The 22,759-nt window shown below is 46.3% G+C and overlaps 1 protein-coding gene across 2 annotated transcripts in view; it reads left to right on the forward strand.

Annotated features, from left to right (window-relative positions):
• The window catches only part of LOC118358383 (transcription factor COE2), a 51,707-nt gene extending 29,247 nt beyond the window's left edge, over window positions 1–22,460 (forward strand). For both annotated transcript variants that reach the window (XM_052478842.1, XM_052478843.1), the window contains exons 7-16: window positions 14,397–14,478; window positions 16,078–16,219; window positions 18,455–18,585; window positions 18,837–18,963; window positions 19,111–19,199; window positions 19,322–19,387; window positions 19,497–19,671; window positions 19,866–20,051; window positions 20,394–20,558; window positions 20,774–22,460. In XM_052478842.1, coding sequence (XP_052334802.1) covers window positions 14,397–14,478; window positions 16,078–16,219; window positions 18,455–18,585; window positions 18,837–18,963; window positions 19,111–19,199; window positions 19,322–19,387; window positions 19,497–19,671; window positions 19,866–20,051; window positions 20,394–20,558; window positions 20,774–20,805 — 1,195 coding nt within the window. In that variant the 3' untranslated portion in view covers window positions 20,806–22,460. The remainder of the gene's footprint in view (window positions 1–14,396; window positions 14,479–16,077; window positions 16,220–18,454; window positions 18,586–18,836; window positions 18,964–19,110; window positions 19,200–19,321; window positions 19,388–19,496; window positions 19,672–19,865; window positions 20,052–20,393; window positions 20,559–20,773) is intronic.
• Window positions 22,461–22,759: the final 299 nt, after the last annotated feature.

Below are 22,759 nucleotides of genomic sequence, written 5' to 3' on the forward strand. Positions count from 1 at the left end.
GGAGCCAATATCACGACACGCCGTCCATACAGGCTCATCTCCACTACGTCTGGCCCTAAGTGTACCCTTTCTGGGAGCCAATACCACGACACGCCGTCCATACAGGCTCATCTCCACTACGTCTGGCCCTAAGTGTACCCTTTCTGGGAGCCAATACCACGACACGCCGTCCATACAGGCTCATCTCCACTATGTCTGGCCCTAAGTGTACCCTTTCTGGGAGCCAATACCACGACACGCCGTCCATACAGGCTCATCTCCACTACGTCTGGCCCTAAGTGTACCCTTTCTGGGAGCCAATAGCACGACACGCCGTCCATACAGGCTCATCTCCACTACGTCTGGCCCTATGTGTACCCTTTCTGGGAGCCAAAACATAAACATCTCCCACAGGCACTCCCTGAGCCAACTGTAGCTACAGGTACAATCTACCTAGACGCTGATTTTGTACATTGTCATATTCACAGCCACACATTTGTATTGTCTTTAGAGCTGCACGCACGCTCGCGCACACACACACACACACACACACACACACACACACACACACACACACACACACACACACACACACACACACACACACACACACACACACACACACACACACACACACACACACACACACACACACACACACACACACACACACACACACACACACAGACACACAGAGACACACAGAGACACACACACACACACACACACACACACACACACACACACACACACACACACACACACACACACACACACACACACACACACACACACACACACAGACACACACACACACACACACACACACACACACACACACACACACACACACACACACACACACACACACACACACACACACACACACAGAGACACACACACACACAGACACACACACACACACACACACACACACACACACACACACACACACACACACACACACACACACACACACACACACACACACACACACACACACACACACACACACACACACACACACACACACACACACACACACACACACACACACACACACACACACACACACACACACACACACACACACACACACACACACACACACACACACACACAGGCGTCTCCCTGGTGGCTGGTAGTGTCCCCCCAGACCCACTGTCAGGGAGCCCCTTCAGGCAGGGGACAGGCAGTGAGTTGAGACAGAGACAGGGCCCAGCGGCTCCACTGCACACAACAGCACAGGCTGGACCAGTTGGAGCAGCTGGCACAGGAGTGGGGGACACCTCCTCCCAGGAGGCACACACACACTCAATGAGAGGGGGAGAATGACAGACAGACATAGGGAGAGGGTGCCACTGTTTGGAATATCAAATACTCACTGACAGGTACTGCTTGTAAGAAACACAGAGAGAGAGAAATATATTCAGAGTCACGTGGTCGAAAAATAGTCAGAAGATCTTTTGTGATGTTTGGGGAGGTTGTCTCATGTGAACCAGGAAGACCCACGACTCAAATACAGACAGGGAGTGAACCATGAGTGGCAGATTAGATGACCGGAATGTGTTGTAACCTCTGGATGCGTTGGGCTGCACAGGGTTGCGTCGGGCTGCACGGGGCTGCATTGGGCTGCACAGGGTTGCATTGGGCTGCACAGGGTTGCGTTGGGCTGCATGGGGCTGAGTTGGGCTGCGTTGGGCTGTACGGGGCTGCGTTGGGTTGGGTGTCGGGGCTTAAACCCTAACACTCAGAACAGGCCTGAGTTGTTTTCTCAGGGAAAGCACACAGAGGGGGCAGTCAGAAACAAAGCGCAGCAGAGAAATGCTTTGACAGGAAATGGGAATGGACTGCAAATGGGCTAATGTGGGAGAATGACAAGGGTAGGGGGGCTCATAGCGCTCAAAATGGAGGCTGGGGCCTGGCATTGTGTTACAGGGAGAGAGAGAGCAAGAGGAAAGCCACGTCCCATTTGTCTGGCCACTAACAGGTTTCACCTTTGGTAGAGTGGTGTGGAGATTAAGTGGGGGGCACTTGATTTATTTTAGAGAGTATTTGAGATAGTGAGTGTGGGTTTGTGTGTACATGGATGTGTGTGTGTGTGTGCCTGCAGCCTCCCAGCAGGCGTGGATGAGTGTGAGCGTACGTGTGTGTCAGAGGCCAGAGTCAGAGGCCAGTTAGCACTGGTGTTTAGGAACAGGGGCTGTTTTCTTTGGCTGCATGCTGGTGGGTATGGGTGGAGCAGAGTGGGTGTGGGGGATGGATAGGGGGTCAGTCAGCTCTCCCCCTATAAAGGTCTTACATTTCAATTCAATTTCAATTTAAGGGGATTTATTGGCATGGGAAACAGATGTTTACATTGCCAAAGCAAGTGAAAAAGATAATTAACAAAAGTGAAATAAACAATAAAAAATATACAGTAAACTTTACTCTCACAAAAGTTTGAAAAGAATAAAGACATTTCAAATGTCATATTATGTCTATATACAGTGTTATAATGATGTGCAAATAGTTCAAGTACAAAAGGGAAAATAAATAAACATAAATATATGTCTTAAATTTCACTAATGATTTAACAATGCCCCCGGTGCTGGCCCGGACCCAGTTTGTTTGTTTGTTTGTTTGTCTGTTCGGAATCTGGACAGAATTTATTTCCCAGGAAGAACTCGGATTTCCCTGATTTTCTCCCATCCCACTCACCCCGCAAACTGCCTCACAGAAAGACATTCACATACATCCCAACTACTGTGGTCCTTCTGTGGCTCAGTTGGTAAACCATGGTGCTTGTAACGCCAGGGTAGTGGGTTCGATTCCCGGGACCACCCATACGTAGAATGTATGCACACATGACTGTAAGTCGCTTTGGATAAAAGCGTCAGCATATATTATTATTATTATATTATCCCACTCACCCCTCAAACTGCCTCACAAAAAAGACATTCACATACATCCCACTCACCCCTCAAACTGCCTCACAGAAAGACATTCACATACATCCCACTCATCCCTCAAACTGCCTCACAGAAAGACATTCACATACATCCCACTCACCCCTCAAACTGCCTCACAGAAAGACATTCACATACATCCCACTCACCCCTCAAACTGCCTCACAGAAAGACATTCACATACATCCCACTCACCCCTCAAACTGCCTCACAGAAAGACATTCACATACATCCCACTCACCCCTCAAACTGCCTCACAGAAAGACATTCACATACATCCTACTCACCCCTCAAACTGCCTCACAGAAAGACATTCACATACATCCCACTCACCCCTCAAACTGCCTCACAGAAAGACATTCACATACATCCTACTTACCCCTCAAACTGCCTCACAGAAAGACATTCACATACATCCCACTCACCCCTCAAACTGCCTCACAGAAAGACATTCACATACATCCCACTCACCCCTCAAACTGCCTCACAGAAAGACATTCACATACATCCTACTTACCCCTCAAACTGCCTCACAGAAAGACATTCACATACATCCCACTCACCCCTCAAACTGCCTCACAGAAAGACACTCACATACATCCCTACTTACCCCTCAAACTGCCTCACAACAAGACATTCACATACATCCCTACTTACCCCTCAAACTGCCTCACAGCAAAACATTCACATACATCCCTACTTACCCCTCAAACTGCCTCACAGCAAGACATTCACATACATCCCTACTCACCCCTCACACTGCCTCAGAGCGAAACATTCACATACACCCCTACTCACCCCTCAAACTGCCTCAGAGCGAAACATTCACATACACCCCTACTCACCCCTCAAACTGCCTTACAGCGAAACATTTACATACACCCCTACCACCCCTCAAACTGCCTCACAGCAAAACATTGACATACACCCCTCACCCCTCATGCCTCACAGCAAAACATTTACATACACCCCTACTCACCCCTCAAACTGCCTCACAGCAAAACATTCACATACATCCCTACTTACCCCTCAAACTGCCTCACAGCAAGACATTCACATACATCCCTACTCACCCCTCACACTGCCTCAGAGCGAAACATTCACATACACCCCTACTCACCCCTCAAACTGCCTCAGAGCGAAACATTGACATACACCCCTACTCACCCCTCACACTGCCTCACAGCAAAACATTTACATACACCCCTACTCACCCCTCAAACTGCCTTACAGCGAAACATTTACATACACCCCTACTCACCCCTCAAACTGCCTCACAGCAAAACATTTACATACACCCCCACTCACCCCTCAAACTGCCTCACAGCAAAACATTCACATACACCCCTCACCCCTCAAACTGCCTCAGAGCGAAACATTCACATACACCCCTACCACCCCTCAAACTGCCTTACAGCCATTTACATACACCCCTCTCACCCCTCAAACTGCCTCACAGAAAGACATTAACATACATCCCACTCACCCCTCAAACTGCCTCACAGAAAGACATTCACATACATCCCACTCACCCCTCAAACTGCCTCACAGAAAGACATTCACATACATCCCACTCACCCCTCAAACTGCCTCACAGAAAGACATTCACATACATCCTACTTACCCCTCAAACTGCCTCACAGAAAGACATTCACATACATCCCACTCACCCCTCAAACTGCCTCACAGAAAGACATTCACATACATCCTACTTACCCCTCAAACTGCCTCACAGAAAGACATTCACATACATCCCACTCACCCCTCAAACTGCCTCACAGAAAGACATTCACATACATCCCACTCACCCCTCAAACTGCCTCACAGAAAGACATTCACATACATCCTACTTACCCCTCAAACTGCCTCACAGAAAGACATTCACATACATCCCACTCACCCCTCAAACTGCCTCACAGAAAGACACTCACATACATCCCTAACAACAAGACATTCACATACATCCCTACTTACCCCTCAAACTGCCTCACAGCAAAACATTCACATACATCCCTACTTACCCCTCAAACTGCCTCACAGCAAGACATTCACATACATCCCTACTCACCCCTCACACTGCCTCAGAGCGAAACATTCACATACACCCCTACTCACCCCTCAAACTGCCTCAGAGCGAAACATTCACATACACCCCTACTCACCCCTCAAACTGCCTTACAGCGAAACATTTACATACACCCCTACTCACCCCTCAAACTGCCTCACAGCAAAACATTGACATACACCCCTACTCACCCCTCACACTGCCTCACAGCAAAACATTTACATACACCCCTACTCACCCCTCAAACTGCCTCACAGCAAAACATTCACATACATCCCTACTTACCCCTCAAACTGCCTCACAGCAAGACATTCACATACATCCCTACTCACCCCTCACACTGCCTCAGAGCGAAACATTCACATACACCCCTACTCACCCCTCAAACTGCCTCAGAGCGAAACATTGACATACACCCCTACTCACCCCTCAAACTGCCTCACAGCAAAACATTTACATACACCCCTACTCACCCCTCAAACTGCCTCACAGCAAAACATTTACATACACCCCCACTCACCCCTCAAACTGCCTCACAGCAAAACATTCACATACACCCCTACTCACCCCTCAAACTGCCTCAGAGCGAAACATTCACATACACCCCTACTCACCCCTCAAACTGCCTTACAGCGAAACATTTACATACACCCCTACTCACCCCTCAAACTGCCTCACAGCAAAACATTGACATACACCCCTACTCACCCCTCACACTGCCTCACAGCAAAACATTTACATACACCCCTACTCACCCCTCAAACTGCCTCACAGCAAAACATTCACATACACCCCTACTCACCCCTCAAACTGCCTCACAGCAAAACATTTACATACACCCCTACTCACCCCTCAAACCGCCTCACAGCAAAACATTTACATACACCCCTACTTACCCCTCAAACATGCAAACACAAAATCAGTATTTCAGTACAGAGGAAAGTATCAGATGTGCATGCCTGCTGCAATGTGGTCATAGTGTAGGTAGAACATCTTGCTATTAAGAATGGTGCATTTGTGGCAGCTTGCATATTTCTGTCAAATCTAATTGCCCTTTGAGCAACACATGTCTGCAAATACATTCCTCTGATATTAGTTTAGTGGAAAACAAACAAAACAATTCAGATGTTTTATGGTGTGTGTTTTATGGTGTGTGTATGTCCTGATGAGTCCGTCAGGGCTAAGGGCAGGGGGTGATGTGATGACAGCCTCCCAGCGTGCATGCCGAGCGCCCAACAGTCCCCCCTTCCTCTTTCTTGTTCCGTCACTCTTCTCTTTCCCTCCCTCTCTCTCGCGCTCCTCTCCTCAGCTCCACACATTTGTTGTGGATTAGCTACGGACAGTAAATTACAGGACCCTGGACCTCTGAGTGATTCCATACCCACCTCTTCACACGTTCCACCTCTCCTTCCTTCCCTCATGTGCCATTTTCCAGTCCAACCCATGTCTGTCTGTCTGTCTGTCTGTCTGTCTGTCTGTCTGTCTGTCTGTCTGTCTGTCTGTCTGTCTGTCTGTCTGTCTGTCTGTCTGTCTGTCTGTCTGTCTGTCTGTCTGTCTGTCGGTCGGTCGGTCGGTCGGTCGGTCGGTCGGTCGGTCGGTCTGTCTGCTCTCTTCATTTTGATCATTTCCCCCCCTTTCTATCTGTTATTTTCGTCCTGGTTCCTAGATTCTCTCAACCCTGTCAGAATGATCTTCTCCTGTCTGTCTATCTCTCTCTCTTTTTAGTTTTACTTCATTCATTCCTGCGTTCTTCTATGGTGTCACGCTACACAGCATTCTCTCTTTTACACATCCACCTCCTGTCCCCCACACTCCTTTATACAAGCAGGTCCCTCTTGTCTTGCCTTCACAGGTTTCTTTAGCTAGTTGCCTCTCTCTATTCCTCTCTCCTATCCCTCTCTCCCAACCTCTCTCTCTTCCACCCTCTCTTTCCTCCCCCCTCTCCTTCCATCTCTCTCTGGAAACAGATGTTGTTTGTCAGATCTTATCATTACTGGCTAATTAAGAAGACATCTCTTCTCATTCTGTTGTTGCTTCTCTCCTCTCTCCTTCTCTCTAGCGTCCTTCCCTCTGTCTTTGTTCCTCTCTGAGGAAGGTTTGGGAGGTGCTGTGGTATGTGGGTATATTTAATACCTCAAAGGTGATTATCAGGCTGATAATAGCCTATATGTTCTGTCAGTGTTAGTAAGGAAGACTCAGTATCCTGGAATAATAGTTACGTGTATTAGAGGGAGCACATGACACCTTTCTGTGGTACATTTTTACATTTTTACATTTATTTGACACAATATAGAATGTGCCCATATTGCTGTTCTGTAGAAGCTTTATGTTATATTTGGGGTTTATTCATGCTGCTGCATTTAGAGCTGCCAGTTTTGTGTCACCGGTGTAGTGTGGTGATTGGAAAGGTCTGTATTGGTATGTATGAGACCTGTCCATGCACAATGGGCTGCTCAATCCAGTGTGACAGTTTGGGTATTTTAAATCTTCATCCCATAGGACTCTCAAAGCATGCTGGGAAAGGTCGGGCCATTGATGGAGGTATACTGTATTCCCTATCCTCTCCTGCTGGATTTCTGTGTATTTGTCTGTCAGTCTGTCCATCCATAGATCCATATACCTATTACTATCTCTAGTCTTCGTTATTATGCCAAGTGTTGGTTAGTGGAACATAACTTTCAACTTTTTAAACGATTAGAATAATAGCATCATGCCAGTGACGTTGTAAAGTCATTTTAAGATCAAGGAGTTGCCTTGTTCAAAAAGTACACATTCACACTTCTCAGGAGGGTCCATGAGCCCCCATACCTGTCCCTCTATAACCCCCCCTATCCCCCCTCTCCTCTCACCTCACAGCCTCGCCTCAGCTGAATCACTTTTGCGGTGGTAAGCCGGGTGGTTTTACAGAACTACCAAGCTCTATAAATCAGCACTAGTGGTTTAAATGTTTGGCTTTGACACAATTCTCATGTTTAGAAACGGGGTGGGCTGGGCCGGAGGGGTGAGGCTAGGGTGGGCTGGGCTGGAGGGGTGAGGCTAGGGTGGGCTGGGCCGGAAGGGTGAGGCTAGGGTGGGCTGGGCCGGAGGGGTGAGGCTAGGGTGGGCTGGGCTGGAGGGGTGAGGCTAGGGTGGGCTGGGCTGGAGGGGTGAGGCTAGGGTGGGCTGGGCTGGAGGGGTGAGGCTAGGGTGGGCTGGGCTGGAGGGGTGAGGCTAGGGTGGGCTGGGCCGGAGGGGTGAGGCTAGGGTGGGCTGGGGGGGTGAGGCGAGGGTGGGCTGGGCCGGAGGGGTGAGGCTAGGGTGGGTTGGAGGGGTGAGGCTAGGGTGGGCTGGGCTGGAGGGGTGAGGCTAGGGTGGGCTGGGCCGGAGGGGTGAGGCTAGGGTGGGCTGGAGGGGTGAGGCTAGGGTGGGCTGGGCCGGAGGGGTGAGGCTAGGGTGGGTTGGGCTGGAGGGGTGAGGCTAGGGTGGGCTGGGCTGGAGGGGTGAGGCTAGGGTGGGCTGGGCCGGAGGGGTGAGGCTAGGGTGGGCTGGAGGGGTGGGGCTAGGGTGGGCTGGGCCGGAGGGGTGAGGCTAGGGTGGGTTGGAGGGGTGAGGCTAGGGTGGGCTGGGCTGGAGGGGTGAGGCTAGGGTGGGCTGGGCCGGAAGGGTGAGGCTAGGGTGGGCTGGGCCGGAGGGGTGAGGCTAGGGTGGGCTGGGCCGGAGGGGTGAGGCTATGGTGGGCTGGGCCGGAGGGGTGAGGCTAGGGTGGGCTGGAGGGGTGAGGCTAGGGTGGGCTGGGCCGGAGGGGTGAGGCTAGGGTGGGCTGGGCCGGAGGGGTGAGGCTAGGGTGGGCTGGGCCGGAGGGGTGAGGCTAGGGTGGGCTGGGCCGGAGGGGTGAGGCTAGGGTGGGCTGGGCTGGAGGGGTGAGGCTAGGGTGGGCTGGGCTGGAGGGGTGAGGGTGGGCTGGGCTGGAGGGGTGAGGCTAGGGTGGGCTGGGCCGGAGGGGTGAGGCTAGGGTGGGCTGGGCTGGAGGGGTGAGGCTAGGGTGGGCTGAAATGGAGAAGGGGCCATGGGGGCACAACCAATCCAGCAATCAAACTTTAAGAAACAGAGTCCTCATTCCCCATGCTCTGTTTCAGTCTGTGTGGCACATCGCCAATGAATCTAGCTGCTATTTTGATACAACAGGCAAATCTGAGTCCTACCCTCCACTATTGATCTGGTGTACCCATCTCATGTCAGTGTATGATTGTTAGTGTGTAGAGCGGTGGGTGTTGGTATGCCTGACTGTCAACCCATAAAGACAGGTTTAATCCCTGGATCAAAAAAGGCGTCAATGAGAGATTCACAGGGTCCAGATTATACATTATGACAGGTTGGGATTAGGAAAGGTGGGGGTTGCTGGAAATTCGAGAGGACAGAGGTGCATAGCTGTGCACGCAATAAAACTTAACAAAAATAAGAGAAACCCCTGCTAAAACAAGTTGGTTAAAAGGGTTAGTTAAAAACATATTTTTGTTGTTGTTGATTACTTTTAAAAAATGAAGCAGTTGGACAGGAAGGGTGAGTGATAGGAGGTATGTTAAGTAAAGTTGAGTGCACGACTAAGTATTATTTCTGTTGTAAAATATGAGGGGACGGGTTAATAGGCTTGTGTGAAAGGTCCCGTGGTGGTATGCGACAGAGGGGGTATCAGTTCGTGGAGGGTTCTCTGTGCCCCATTAGCAGTGTCAAAGGTCAGGTGCCCCGGGTGTTAACCCTGGTGACCAGTCTAGCTTCCAGTCTGCCAGGGGACCCCGGGATCCAGGGGTATTTATTACCTGCTCCCTAGCCCCCTCCTCCCCAGTCACTCTCCTCAACTCTCCCCATGGAGAAAAAAAACTCCCCCATCCCTCACCACAACCAATTCCATATATTCATTGGATGCATATCCATACATTGATGCATGACGACCCATCTGTAGAGTTCTGCATCAGTGTAAAATATGATTAGGTCAACTCTGGCCTGTGCACAACTCAGCCAATGGCTAGGAGCCATGAACCTTGCTTGACCCAATACTTGCATATTTTGTGCATACATTTAATTTGTGTTTAAGTTGTGTTCATTGTAGTTTGTTTGTGTGTATGTAATGTTTGTGTGCTTGCATGTGGCATGTGAGCGTGTGTATGTGTGTGTGTGTATGAGTTACTGTTCCCAGTGTTTGAGTGTGGCAGAAGAAGGTCCTCAGCATGTCAGTATGTTTTAATGCCTCACATCTGTTTTCCTAATTTTCCTCCCCTACCCCCCCCCCTCCCTCTCCTTCTCTTTTTTTGTCTCTCCCTCTCTTCTTCTCTCTCACTTTCAATCTTGTCTTTCCCCACCACCTATCCACACATTCCCTCTCTACTTCCTTCAGTCTTTCAGCCTGTCGTCTAAATACTGATAGAAGGAATATCATGCTCCTGACCTGTCACTCCATCCCTGTTATCTCTCTTCCTTCCTTCCTTTCTTCCTTTCTTCCTTCTTTACGCTGTGTCTATTGGTGTTCCTAGATAGAGAACAGAGACTCTCCCACCCTATCAGACTAAATTATCTCAATTTTAGTCCTCTCTCGCTACCTCTCATGGTTCAAATCCCTCCCAAGTCTTTTATTGAAATGTGATGATGTCATCATTAATGCAGATGTCCGAAACTACCAGTCTCCAGTCTCACATGAGCAGCACTGAATGTCCCACAGGAAGACAAGGCTGCAGGAACTGGTCTAGTTATGTGGGAGCGTCATATGACCTCTATAAAGCATGTATTATAGCTGATAAATCTGTGTATGTAGCATGACACTGATACAGCTTTGTGTCTAATCAGCATAGATAGATAGTGATGTGTTGTGTCTTTGTGACATGGCAGTTCATGTCAGTAGTAATTAAGGTTGATAAATGCCAATACAAGTTATTGTTAGGGGTCCTGTGCAGCTTTTGTTCTAGCAGTGTGTAACGGCTCGCCTACATGTAACAGATGCCTTAGATAGGACTGACTGAGGCTGAACGTGGTCTGAAGGAAAGTCAATGCATAGGTGAACATGTAGGAATAATACAATTACAGAGTTAAGTTTGTAACTTTGCTGTTACTGCAGTGTCATGACTTACTCTGTCATTTCTTTGAACTGGTTTTAGTTAAGAAAGTTGTCACCCTGCGAATTGCTTAACCCACGCTGTGAGGCCTGTGTTTAGTCTTGGGAACTGAAGCAGATGCAGACAAAGGGGATCTGGAGGCCTCAACAGAGATACAGACTGGAAGACTGAGGGGAAAACAGACTCCCCATGGAGCCAGTGTGGAAATTGATCCCAAGGCTTAAGACTTGGGCCTACCTTTTGTTTGTGTTTCCTAATCAGGGTCTCTGAGGAGGGTCGTGGGGAACACCAGTTGGAGGGGTTATAGCTTGATCTACATTAATGACAACTGGACGACTCATTAAATATTAAACTGGCATCTCAACTAGTCACAAAAAGGTTACCCCTCCCCCCCCCAAATGTTTTTATTCTCCAAATTAAATAGTGATTGAATGGGAAATCAATTCCAGTGACTGTGTATGGTTATATACGGTTATGGAATAACAACTTTGAGTATGAGAGGCAGAGCTGCAAATACATACCAATGAGTCTAATCTACAGTGTAGCTAATAGAGTTCTCCTATGAAAGTCCTGGACCTTCCTCCGCTCACACAGTTTCCTTCTGACATCCAGATGAATGTTTTCCAAGTCCTCCTCTTCTCTAGCCTGTGGGCGGGGAGGTGTGTGGGCGTGTTGCATTACCTAAACAAAAACAAACAATGGCGATATTAAACTTTGCGACCACAATAGAGGGGAAAAAAGAGGGTGCTCGACTTCTTATTAATTATGCAAGATTAGTCTAATTATAATTCAGCAAATGAATGTGTGGCAGAAGGTGCGAGGCGACGGGGCTGGAAGATTTGCATGTTAAGTGGGTAGGGGAAAGTGGCTAATGCATGCTAATATATGCACCAACGTCTCGCCTTAATTTCAGCATTTGCAGCTGTGTGTGTCCGAACTGAGGGGGGTGAAAAGTTGACTGAATGGGGTTTGGGGGGACAGAGGTGGTGGTGGTGGAGGGTGTTGTATGGAAGTGTGTATGATGTTACACAAGTAAACACAGTGAGGGAATAATGGGTGAAAGTCAGAAGACAGGAGAAACAAATGCACACTGACCAGTGGGAATGTCTGCATAGAACATGTCCTCACAGAGGGTCGTCGCTACATGTACAATGTGTCCTTAATGGGATGTCACACATCCCTGCTGTGAAGTCACCAATGCGACTGGTTGGAGTGAGCGGTCAGTGCTGGCTGGGTGCACTTGAAATGGCCAGAGATCCAAAGAGCAGGTGGCCGGGCAGGGAGAGGAAAGTGTCTGGGACAGAGCCGGGCCATGGCCACGGTCATTTCGCCCAACAAAGGAGCCTGCGGTAATGTTGTCATAAATTACTTTGCAGCGTCTCTGTATGGGAGTTCCCACATGAACTTGAAGCAAATTAATATAATGTTCCCTGTCATATATCAGGGTAGAAGTCACATACTGAAGGATCTCAAGTGCACTGTTTAAAAGAAGTGGACCAAAACAGCAGAACATAATCCAATATATCCCTCATCAGCAGATATGAAGCCAACTGGATTCAAACACTGAGCATAACACACTGTAACATATCATATAAATCATGACAGCATGATAGATACTGTACAGAGAGAGGATAGAGAGGTAAGGGAGGGAAATACAGAGAGGGGGGAGTGAGGGGGTGAAAGATGGAGAGAGAGATGGGGATTGGGATAGAAAATGAGGAAGTAGTTAGAGGGAGGGAGAGGCTATGTGGCCTTTTGTGCACATCCACCCAGAGCCCAACTGTAGAGGAGCGGAGAGGTTGGAGGTCCGATGCTCTCACTAATAAATCATAATCATCCTCCGCCAACAACAATATTGATTGTCCTCCACTGAAATAGTTCAAATCAAGAAATATCGGACACTGTATTGGAAGCAAGCGTTCGTTCTGAATAAGGGCCTGTTCACGAGGGAGGAGGGGAGGAAGTGATGGAAGAAGAGAGAGAAAGCGGCTGAGAGAGGGAAGGAGAGATTACTATTGAATTGGAGGGTCCTGGGCTGCGGAGCCAATAGAAAATCCCTCGCCAAACAAACTCTATCCATTAACATGACTTATATTTGCAGTGTTCACAATGTGGGTGGGATTGGATAACTGGCTGCCCAGCTCCTGCTTCTCAAGCTCCCCATCATTTATCCTCATCACTGTTGTTATTTGTTTAATTTCAGCGTTGGGTGTGTCAGTGAAATTGAGCCCATATTTGTGGCTAAAATGACAAAGCATCTGATCCATGAACACACATATATCAGTTGTCCTGATCTAACCATGTCCCATTTCACTCTCATTCTCTTTTTCTCTTCAGACCATTTCTTTACTCCCTCAACTCCCTCCACTATCTCTCCAGCTCCCCTGCCTCCTCTCCATCTCCCCTGCCTATACCCTTTCTATCGCTTCCTCCCCCACCCCACCGCTCTCTCTCTCTCTCTCTCTCTCTCTCTCTCTCTCTCTCTCTCTCTCTCTCTCTCTCTCTCTCTCTCTCTCTCTCTCTCTCGGAATGTGTTCCTTGTGGTTGCCTTCTCTTTCCAATCTCTGTCTTTACCTATCAGCGTGGGGACTTTGGGATTGCGGCAGAGCTGCGTTGCCATGGCAGCGGGCTGTGTTGCCGAACTGTGTACACCTGGGATTTGGAGTCTCTCCCTCCCCTCCCCTCCCCTCCTCAGCTTAATTTCAGTCTCTCCAGCTCTCGCTCCCTCTCTCTGCTCTTCTCTGCTGTAGTGGAGGCTATCAGCACCTCTCTCTCTCTCTCAGATATACACACACACAAACACAGTTAATGAGATACATACATATGAAAACACACCCACAAACCTCATTCAAACATGCACATGTGCACTTGTACATACAAATACTCTGTCTCTGTCCTTCTAGTTTCACTTTCTCTCTTCCACCACAGTTCTAATGTGGGGGTTCAAAAACAGCATTGCGGGGTACCATGTTCCCCCGAGTCCCCTGGCATACATCCCTGTCTCCTGATCACTTTGAAACACAGCAGTAGTTTTCACTGGACTGCATTTCAAATTCTCATCATTTGATTTAAAGTGTAATAACATTGGCTCTAATGCTAAAGTAAACAGCAGTGATTAATGCCAGGGCAGATATCACGCAGCAGCATTGACACACACTCACTCTCAGATGTTCATAATGCATCTATGACCGGAACAGTAATCAGCATCTTCTTGACTGACAGGCCAACAAATAATGAATGCATTGTTCACGTTATGTTTTCTTGTCTATTGAGTTAATGATTTTTATGTACTTGTCCTGTTTTTTTCTCTTACCCCTGCAGGTTCTTCTTGAAGTTTTTCTTGAAGTGTAACCAGAATTGTCTGAAGACAGCAGGAAACCCAAGGGACATGAGAAGATTTCAGGTATGGAGAGTAGGAGAGAGAGAGAGGTTTGTGTACGTGTGCGAGAGGGAAAGAGAGAGAGAGGTTTGTGTACGTGTGCGAGAGGGAAAGAGAGAGAGAGCGTGTGTGCAGCATATATGATGTTGAAAATAACAATTATTTTATTCTATCTAAAATAGAATAAAAACTATCCCACCTTTCCTTCCTCTCTACTTTCACAAAGAGGGATTTTTTTGTTCAGGGTCTGCCCAGGTATAGTTGGGACCACATTTCTCCATTCCGTAGCCCGAAGCACTGCTTAGACATTTTCCAATGGAAGGAATGGAGGGGAAAGTTAAAGGTGAAAGTACAAAATCTACAGTGAGAACAAAGAGGGAGAGAAGGGAAAAGGGTGTATTGGGGTGGGAGAGACAAGGGGGAGGCGGGCAGGAAATAGGCTGAGGTGTTTCAGGAAGTTGTCAAGAATTGAGTGATTGGCTCCAGATGGGGGAGGTCATGCTCCGTGACCCAGGAAGTGGTCACAGGGGACACTCCCGCTTCACTTCCTCTGCTGTCTTTTAGCACCGGAGCCACTGTCTGTCTCTCTCTCCCTCGTTCCTCTTCTCTTTTCTTGTCTCTTCTCTCTCTCCCGGATCTCTCTGCCTCTCCCTTTTTCTCTCTCTCCCTGTCTTCCACCATGTTTGTTTTAACTCCTGCGCTTTGACGCATGCTGAGAAGTTATGAGCGGGCGGCCGCTCCGAGGCCCTCACCTCCAGGTTAAAAGGCGATTAGAGCTGGACAGGAGCCTGTTTATGGTGCTTGATCAATAATTTACTGTTATTTTCCTATAGATTCCTCACCACTCAACCATCTACAAGCACATCTGCTTTCTCTCTCTCTCTCTTTCCTTCTCGGCATCTGTGCTCCAGAGTCTCTTCATGTGCAGCTCTGGGATTCTGAAACACTCCTGTCTTATCTTTGCCCTTACACATCACTTTCTTATTGTAACGCCTATTTCAAAATGTCTCAAGCTTAGTCTTTCAGCACTTCATAGACATAGACCCTACACCACCATCAACACCCCCTCCTGCATGTACACCTATAGATATACAGTATGGACACTCTTAAACACACAGACCCAAGGCAAGCACACAAGAACACACATTTTGTATGCATGTCCTCCATGGGGAACTGATGTATCTCGTGGAGAGGGTAGGGACACACACATGCTGTTGGCCAGGAATCAAATTAGGTTCACCATATATCACACTCTACTTTAACGGCCAGTACAAATAGGAGATTCAGTCCATATGTCTGGTGTCAGTGAGGGATTAGGCCTGAACCTCTGTGAGCTGTTGGTCCAGACCACAACTCCAACCACAGTCTCAGGAGGGGAGAGGAAGGGAGAGAAATGGAGAGGCCACAGAGAGGGGGGCGTTGATGTAAAAATAATATATAGTGTAGTAGGGTTGTCACATTACCCATTGAGAAATATTCCTATCAGCTGGATGTTGAAATGGATTGTGGCCAAGGGATTTTGCAGGAAACCAAATCTCACAAAAAGTGAACTGATATCACTTATAAACCCAGATAGACTCATGGTATGTATTTTCCTCTTCCCCGTCCTCCCCTGTCTTTTAGGTGGTCCTGTCCAGCACTGTGAGTGTAGACGGCCATGTCTTAGCCGTGTCTGACAACATGTTTGTCCACAATAACTCCAAACATGGCCGGAGAGCTCGCAGGCTAGAGCCTGGAGAGTCAGTGGAGAACGGTATGGAGTATGGTAAGAAAAGACCAAACACGACCTGCCCTGGGGTACTGATACATCAGGAACACATTCCTACTGTAGACATTCATACTGTAGACATTCCTACTGTAGACATTCCTACTGTAGACATTCCTACTGTAGACATTCCTACTATAGACATTCATACTGTAGACATTCATACTGTAGACATTCATACTGTAGACATTCCTACTGTAGACATTCCTACTATAGACATTCATACTGTAGACATTCCTACTGACTGTAGACATTCATACTGTAGACATTCATACTGTAGACATTCCTACTGTAGACATTCCTACTATAGACATTCCTACTGACATTCATACTGTAGACATTCCTACTGTAGACATTCCTACTATAGACATTCCTACTATAGACATTCATACTGTAGACATTCCTACTGTAGACATTCATACTATAGACATTCCTACTGACATTCATACTGTAGACATTCCTACTGTAGACATTCATACTGTAGACATTCCTACTGTAGACATTCCTACTATAGACATTCCTACTGTAGACATTCATACTGTAGACATTCCTACTGTAGACATTCATACTGTAGACATTCCTACTGTAGACATTCATATTCCTACTGTAGACATTCCTACTGTAGACATTCCTACTGTAGACATTCATACTGTAGACATTCCTACTGTAGACATTCATACTGTAGACATTCCTACTGACATTCCTACTGTAGACATTCATACTGTAGACATTCCTACTGTAGACATTCCTACTGTAGACATTCATACTGTAGACATTCATACTGTAGACATTCCTACTGTAGACATTCCTACTGTAGACATTCCTACTATAGACATTCATACTGTAGACATTCATACATTCCTACTATAGACATTCATACTGTAGACATTCATACTGTAGACATTCCTACTGTAGACATTCCTACTCCTACTATAGACATTCCTACTGTAGACATTCCTACTATAGACATTCATACTGTAGACATTCCTTCCTACTGTAGACATTCCTACTATAGACAATCCTACTGTAGACATTCCTACTGTAGACATTCCTACTGTAGACATTCCTACTGTTGACATTCCTACTATAGACATTCATACTGTAGACATTCCTACTGTAGACATTCCTACTGTAGACATTCATACTGTAGACATTCCTACTGTAGACATTCCTACTATAGACATTCATACTGTAGACATTCCTACTGTAGACATTCATACTGTAGACATTCCTACTGTAGACATTCCTACTATAGACATTCATACTGTAGACATTCATACTGTAGACATTCCTACTGTAGACATTCCTACTATAGACATTCCTACTGTAGACATTCCTACTATAGACATTCATACTGTAGACATTCCTACTGTAGACATTCCTACTATAGACATTCCTACTGTAGACATTCCTACTGTAGACATTTCTACTGTAGACATTCCTACTGTTGACATTCCTACTATAGACATTCATACTGTAGACATTCCTACTGTAGACATTCCTACTGTAGACATTCATACTGTAGACATTCCTACTGTAGACATTCCTACTATAGACATTCATACTGTAGACATTCCTACTGTAGACATTCATACTGTAGACATTCCTACTGTAGACATTCATACTGTAGACATTCCTACTGTAGACATTCCTACTATAGACATTCATACTGTAGACATTCATACTGTAGACATTCCTACTGTAGACATTCCTACTATAGACATTCATACTGTAGACATTCATACTGTAGACATTCCTACTGTAGACATTCCTACTATAGACATTCCTACTGTAGACATTCCTACTGGATACATTCATACTGTAGACATTCATACTGTAGACATTCATACTGTAGACATTCCTACTGTAGACATTCCTACTATAGACATTCCTACTGTAGTGTAGACATTCATACTGTAGACATTCCTACTGTAGACATTCCTACTATAGACATTCAAACTGTAGACATTCCTACTGTAGACATTCCTACTGTAGACATTCATACTGTAGACATTCATACTGTAGACATTCCTACTGTAGACATTCATACTGTGCTTCTACATCTGTAGAAGCACTTTGCAACAACTGCTGATACATTTGATTGATGGATTAACTACTGCTGTACTAATGGCTAACCTCAAGGTCTAGGGCTGACACCCTGAAACAGATACTAAATACATTGCCAAGAGATGCAATAAGTTATATTAAAATGACATTATTGCCCTTCCTCTCCAGCCACCCCATGTATCAAAGCCATCAGCCCCAGTGAGGGCTGGACCACGGGCGGGGCCATGGTCATCGTGATCGGGGAGAACTTCTTTGACGGGCTGCAGGTGGTGTTCGGCAGCATGCTGGTGTGGAGCGAGGTAGCTATGTGGCTTCACTGTAACTGTCTCTTTAAAACAACTCATTAACGAGACTGTTACTGATTGAAAACATAAGGGACAAGGTAACAAAAGCATATGGCTTGTCTCATTTTGTCCAGTCATTTAGTGGCTGCCTTCTACATGTTGGCATTATGAGAGCAAACCATATTATTCTGTCAGATACTGTAGACTGTCAAACAGTCGTTGCTCATTCCTTCTCTGTCTTGTCCCTGTTTCTCTCTCTCTCTTAGTTGATCACGCCCCACGCCATCCGTGTCCAGACGCCCCCACGCCACATCCCGGGGGTCGTGGAGGTCACGCTGTCCTACAAATCTAAACAATTCTGCAAGGGGGCACCTGGACGCTTTATCTATACAGGTAAACACACACCTCATATTAACCCCACCGCCCCAGCCATATCTACCCTATCCAGCAACCATTCACCAACAACATATCAAACAGCACCATTCCATGGGATGAGTCAGGACCAAGTGCTCATGTATCTGTGGATGTGTTTGTGTATAGCGCTGAATGAGCCCACCATAGACTACGGTTTCCAGAGGCTTCAAAAGGTCATTCCCAGACACCCTGGTGACCCTGACAAACTAGCTAAGGTGAGTGAGAACATACCACACATAGATGATGTACATGCCATATGTCACCACACCTCACCTTTGACAATAAAGTACACTATGTAACACCAGAGGCTAATTCATGTCTCTCTGTCTGTGTGTAGGAGATGCTACTGAAGAGAGCAGCTGATCTGGTTGAAGCCTTGTATGGAAACCCACACAGTAATCAGGTAACCAGCACTGTTTAGTCGCTCAGTTCCTCTAGTAATTCAACTCATCAATAACTACTGTAAATCTGTGAGGTCTGGGTTAGTAAAAGTTTGTATTGTCTCTCTTTAGGACATGTTGCTGAAGCGTGCAGCGGACATCGCTGAGGCCCTGTACAGTGTTCCCCGTCCCCACAGCCAGCTGCAGGCCCTGCCCAGCTCCCCAGCCCACGGCAGTGTCATGGGCCTGGGCTCATACCCCTCCCAGCTGGGGGTTAGCATTGGCGAGCCAGGACAAACCAGCCAAGGTGAGCAGGACAAGACTTACAATTGGATTCCCTATATTTATAGAAGTCTGGCCCTTTGATTTTCTTCTAGTTGGTGATATGATATCCCCAGTGGGAAAATCACTTGTGTCTTCCTGTCTTTTACTATTCTCTATCTTTCTTGTTCTAACACTTTGTATTTCTCTCTCTCTTTGTTTCCCTCTCTCTCGCTCCAGGTTATATTCGTAACTCCAGCAGTTTGTCCCCCCGGGGGTACCCCTCAGCCTCCACCCCTCAGCAGTCGGGCTATGGGGGTGGTGGAGGCATGAGTGGGGGGTACGGGGCAGTGCCCATGACTAGTCTGGGGGTGCCAGGGTCCCCTGGTTTCAGCAGTGCCTCCCCCACTGGTTCTCCCTATGGCAGTGAGTGTCTCGTCTCTCCTTTTACTCAATCAATCTATCCTGTGTTTTCCTCCTGTACCTGTTACAATAAAACATAATTGCCCACCATTGACAAAGGTTGACCATTTCCTTCTGTTATAAAGTAACATCTCTCTCTCTCTCTCTCTCTCTCTCTCTCTCTCTCTCTCTCTCTCTCTCTCTCTCTCTCTCTCTCTCTCTCTCTCTCTCTCTCTCTCTCTCTCTCTCTCTCTCTCTCTCTCTCTCTCTCTCTCTCTCTCTCTCTCTCTCTCTCTCTCTCTCTCTCTCTCTCTCTCTCTCTCTCTCTCTCTCTCTCTCTCTCTCTCTCTCTCTCTCTCTCTCTAGTAATGCCATCTAGTCCCACTATCCCGGGTTCCAGCTCCTCCTCCCTCCTGCCGTTCTCCTCCTTCCCGTCCTCAGCCAAACAGAAGAGCGCCTTCGCTCCTGTCCTCCGGCCCCAGGGCTCATCCTCTCCTGCCTGTCCCGCTTCAGGAGGCAACAGCTTCAGAGGTAGAACCAAACTACAATCTTAGAAACATCTCTTTGTGTGTTAAAACCCCCCTCTTTCTTTCTAAAAACAAATCTATGCCCACATACACATAGTTTAGGCAGGCATGACAATACAATATGTCTGTTTTTTGGGGGGTTATAATAATGATTGCCATTGTCAAGAATAAGATTTTATCTAAAACATAATAGATTATTACTATTCTCTTTCTCTATAGCGATGACTTGCCTGGTAGTTCCCCCGATGTAGCAGCACTCCACCATCTCCCATCCATCACCAACAAACCAGACCAGACCAATGCTCCCACACTGCTGCCCCTCTGCAGGCACTGACAGGGATACATCGAACACACACTGACTTCTCAACCACCAACAACTCTCCTCACTGATGCCCTGCCACTTGTTGAGTCCATGTTTCATCCAACTGAATGAAAGGGAATGGGACAGAAAGAGTCCAAAGACCAGCCAGTCACTCCAGATGCAGAGAGAATAAGACCTCTTCATCTGCAGTAGCTGTAAAGACATGACACTTCCTTGGGCCACACCACAACACAATGGAGCTCTATGGGTGTCTATGGGTGTCTCTGTATTTTCAAAGGACAGCAGAAGTCAACGTCAAGATGCCTTCACAAGCTTCAAAAGCACCCGTACCACCCAATGCTACAGCCATATGCAGCATTTGGTTCTTCCAAAAAAAACACCTACCCTAAACTGATCAACCTCTTGGCTAGCAGTGTGCTAGAAGAAAATGTCTGTTGATGATTCGTTGTTAGAGTACTGAACTGAATGGACAACTCTGATACTATGTGCTGAAAGTCTATGAAGCAGGGTGCTATTTGTCTCTGTCAGGACACTGTCAAAGGCATGTATGTACATTGTCCCTGAGAAGACTCCAAGTTTTTTGTAGCAGAGTTTTTGAAGGGGATTTACATTCCAGAATGATAGACCCTTTATTTTTTGTTCTGATCCCCATCATTTTACAAGGGAAAACTCTTTGTCCTCCAGGGTCGGTAATACAACATTTATTCATATATTGATTTATTTAAGAAGAAAAAAACAAGCAATTTAACTTATTATTATAGTTACTTTAGGGAATAATATAAACATGTTTTAATTCCTTTTTTGCAATTGTTATAAATATGATTATGTCATCGCTATGTTGCCCTTCTTGTTGTTTTAATTGAAATCTTTGAGGTTTTGTCAGACATGACTGATGATTAACACATAAGAGAGAATGAAGTAATACGCCATGAAATGTTTCTTTGAAATCAATTCTTGGCCAATACTTTTCCCTGGTTTGTCACATAACAAAATAGAACTGTTATGTCCAGTGTATAAAATAAAGCACATGACCTTGCTGTTCTCCATAAAGGAAAATGAGTTAGCCTATATTATTATTAATTTCCTTTTTATGCATGTTATTTCCACACTGATTCCCTGCTATTATTTCATTACATGTTGAAAATGTGAAATTATATGTCAAAGTTTAGGATTTTTAATTGTTCATTCATTTGATGTTTTTCATCCCATAGTCTCTGGTCACGATGCAGTAAAGTAACAAGCATACATAAACTGAAAACAAAGTAAGGAACATGTTGGGGATTTGTTATAAACCCATGCAACAGTTTTCTTACTCACTGTTGTAGCACAATACAAACATCATACTCAGGATTAGAAAACAAAGAATTGAAAAGAGGTAGCTAACATCTATTCAAAGTTGTTTGTTGTGTTTTGCTGGTTTTATTTATTTGAAAGTCGTTCGTAAAATGTAAGGTTACTCAAAGTTTTTTTCTCCCAAAACCTATCTTTCTTTTTTAATGGTACAGAATAACATGATGACTGTCTGAAAATGTGATTTGTATATCTTAAACTGTAATTATATTTTGTCCTCCCAAATAAAACAAAAAAATCACAGTAAGAACTCACTGTTGGTAATAATTCAGAACTGTGTGTTTGCATTATGCAATTAGACATGGTATAGAAATGTACAGATATCCATAGTACAGCATATGAGTTGAGGTTTTGTTATGTACAGCATTATGGTAATATTTCAAGTCCACACCAGGACTGTTTTTTAACTCACCTGTATGTTTGTATAGTTTGACACAAACCTGATGAGGCGCAGCATCTTAATTGTGGAGTGAGCGCTGCAGACTGTAGCTACTGCCTGTGAAGATAAACAACATCCCCCATCACTCTCCTCT

The sequence above is a fragment of the Oncorhynchus keta genome, chromosome 25 (genome assembly GCF_023373465.1).
Source record: "Oncorhynchus keta strain PuntledgeMale-10-30-2019 chromosome 25, Oket_V2, whole genome shotgun sequence".
Classification (NCBI taxonomy): Eukaryota; Metazoa; Chordata; class Actinopteri; order Salmoniformes; family Salmonidae; genus Oncorhynchus; species Oncorhynchus keta.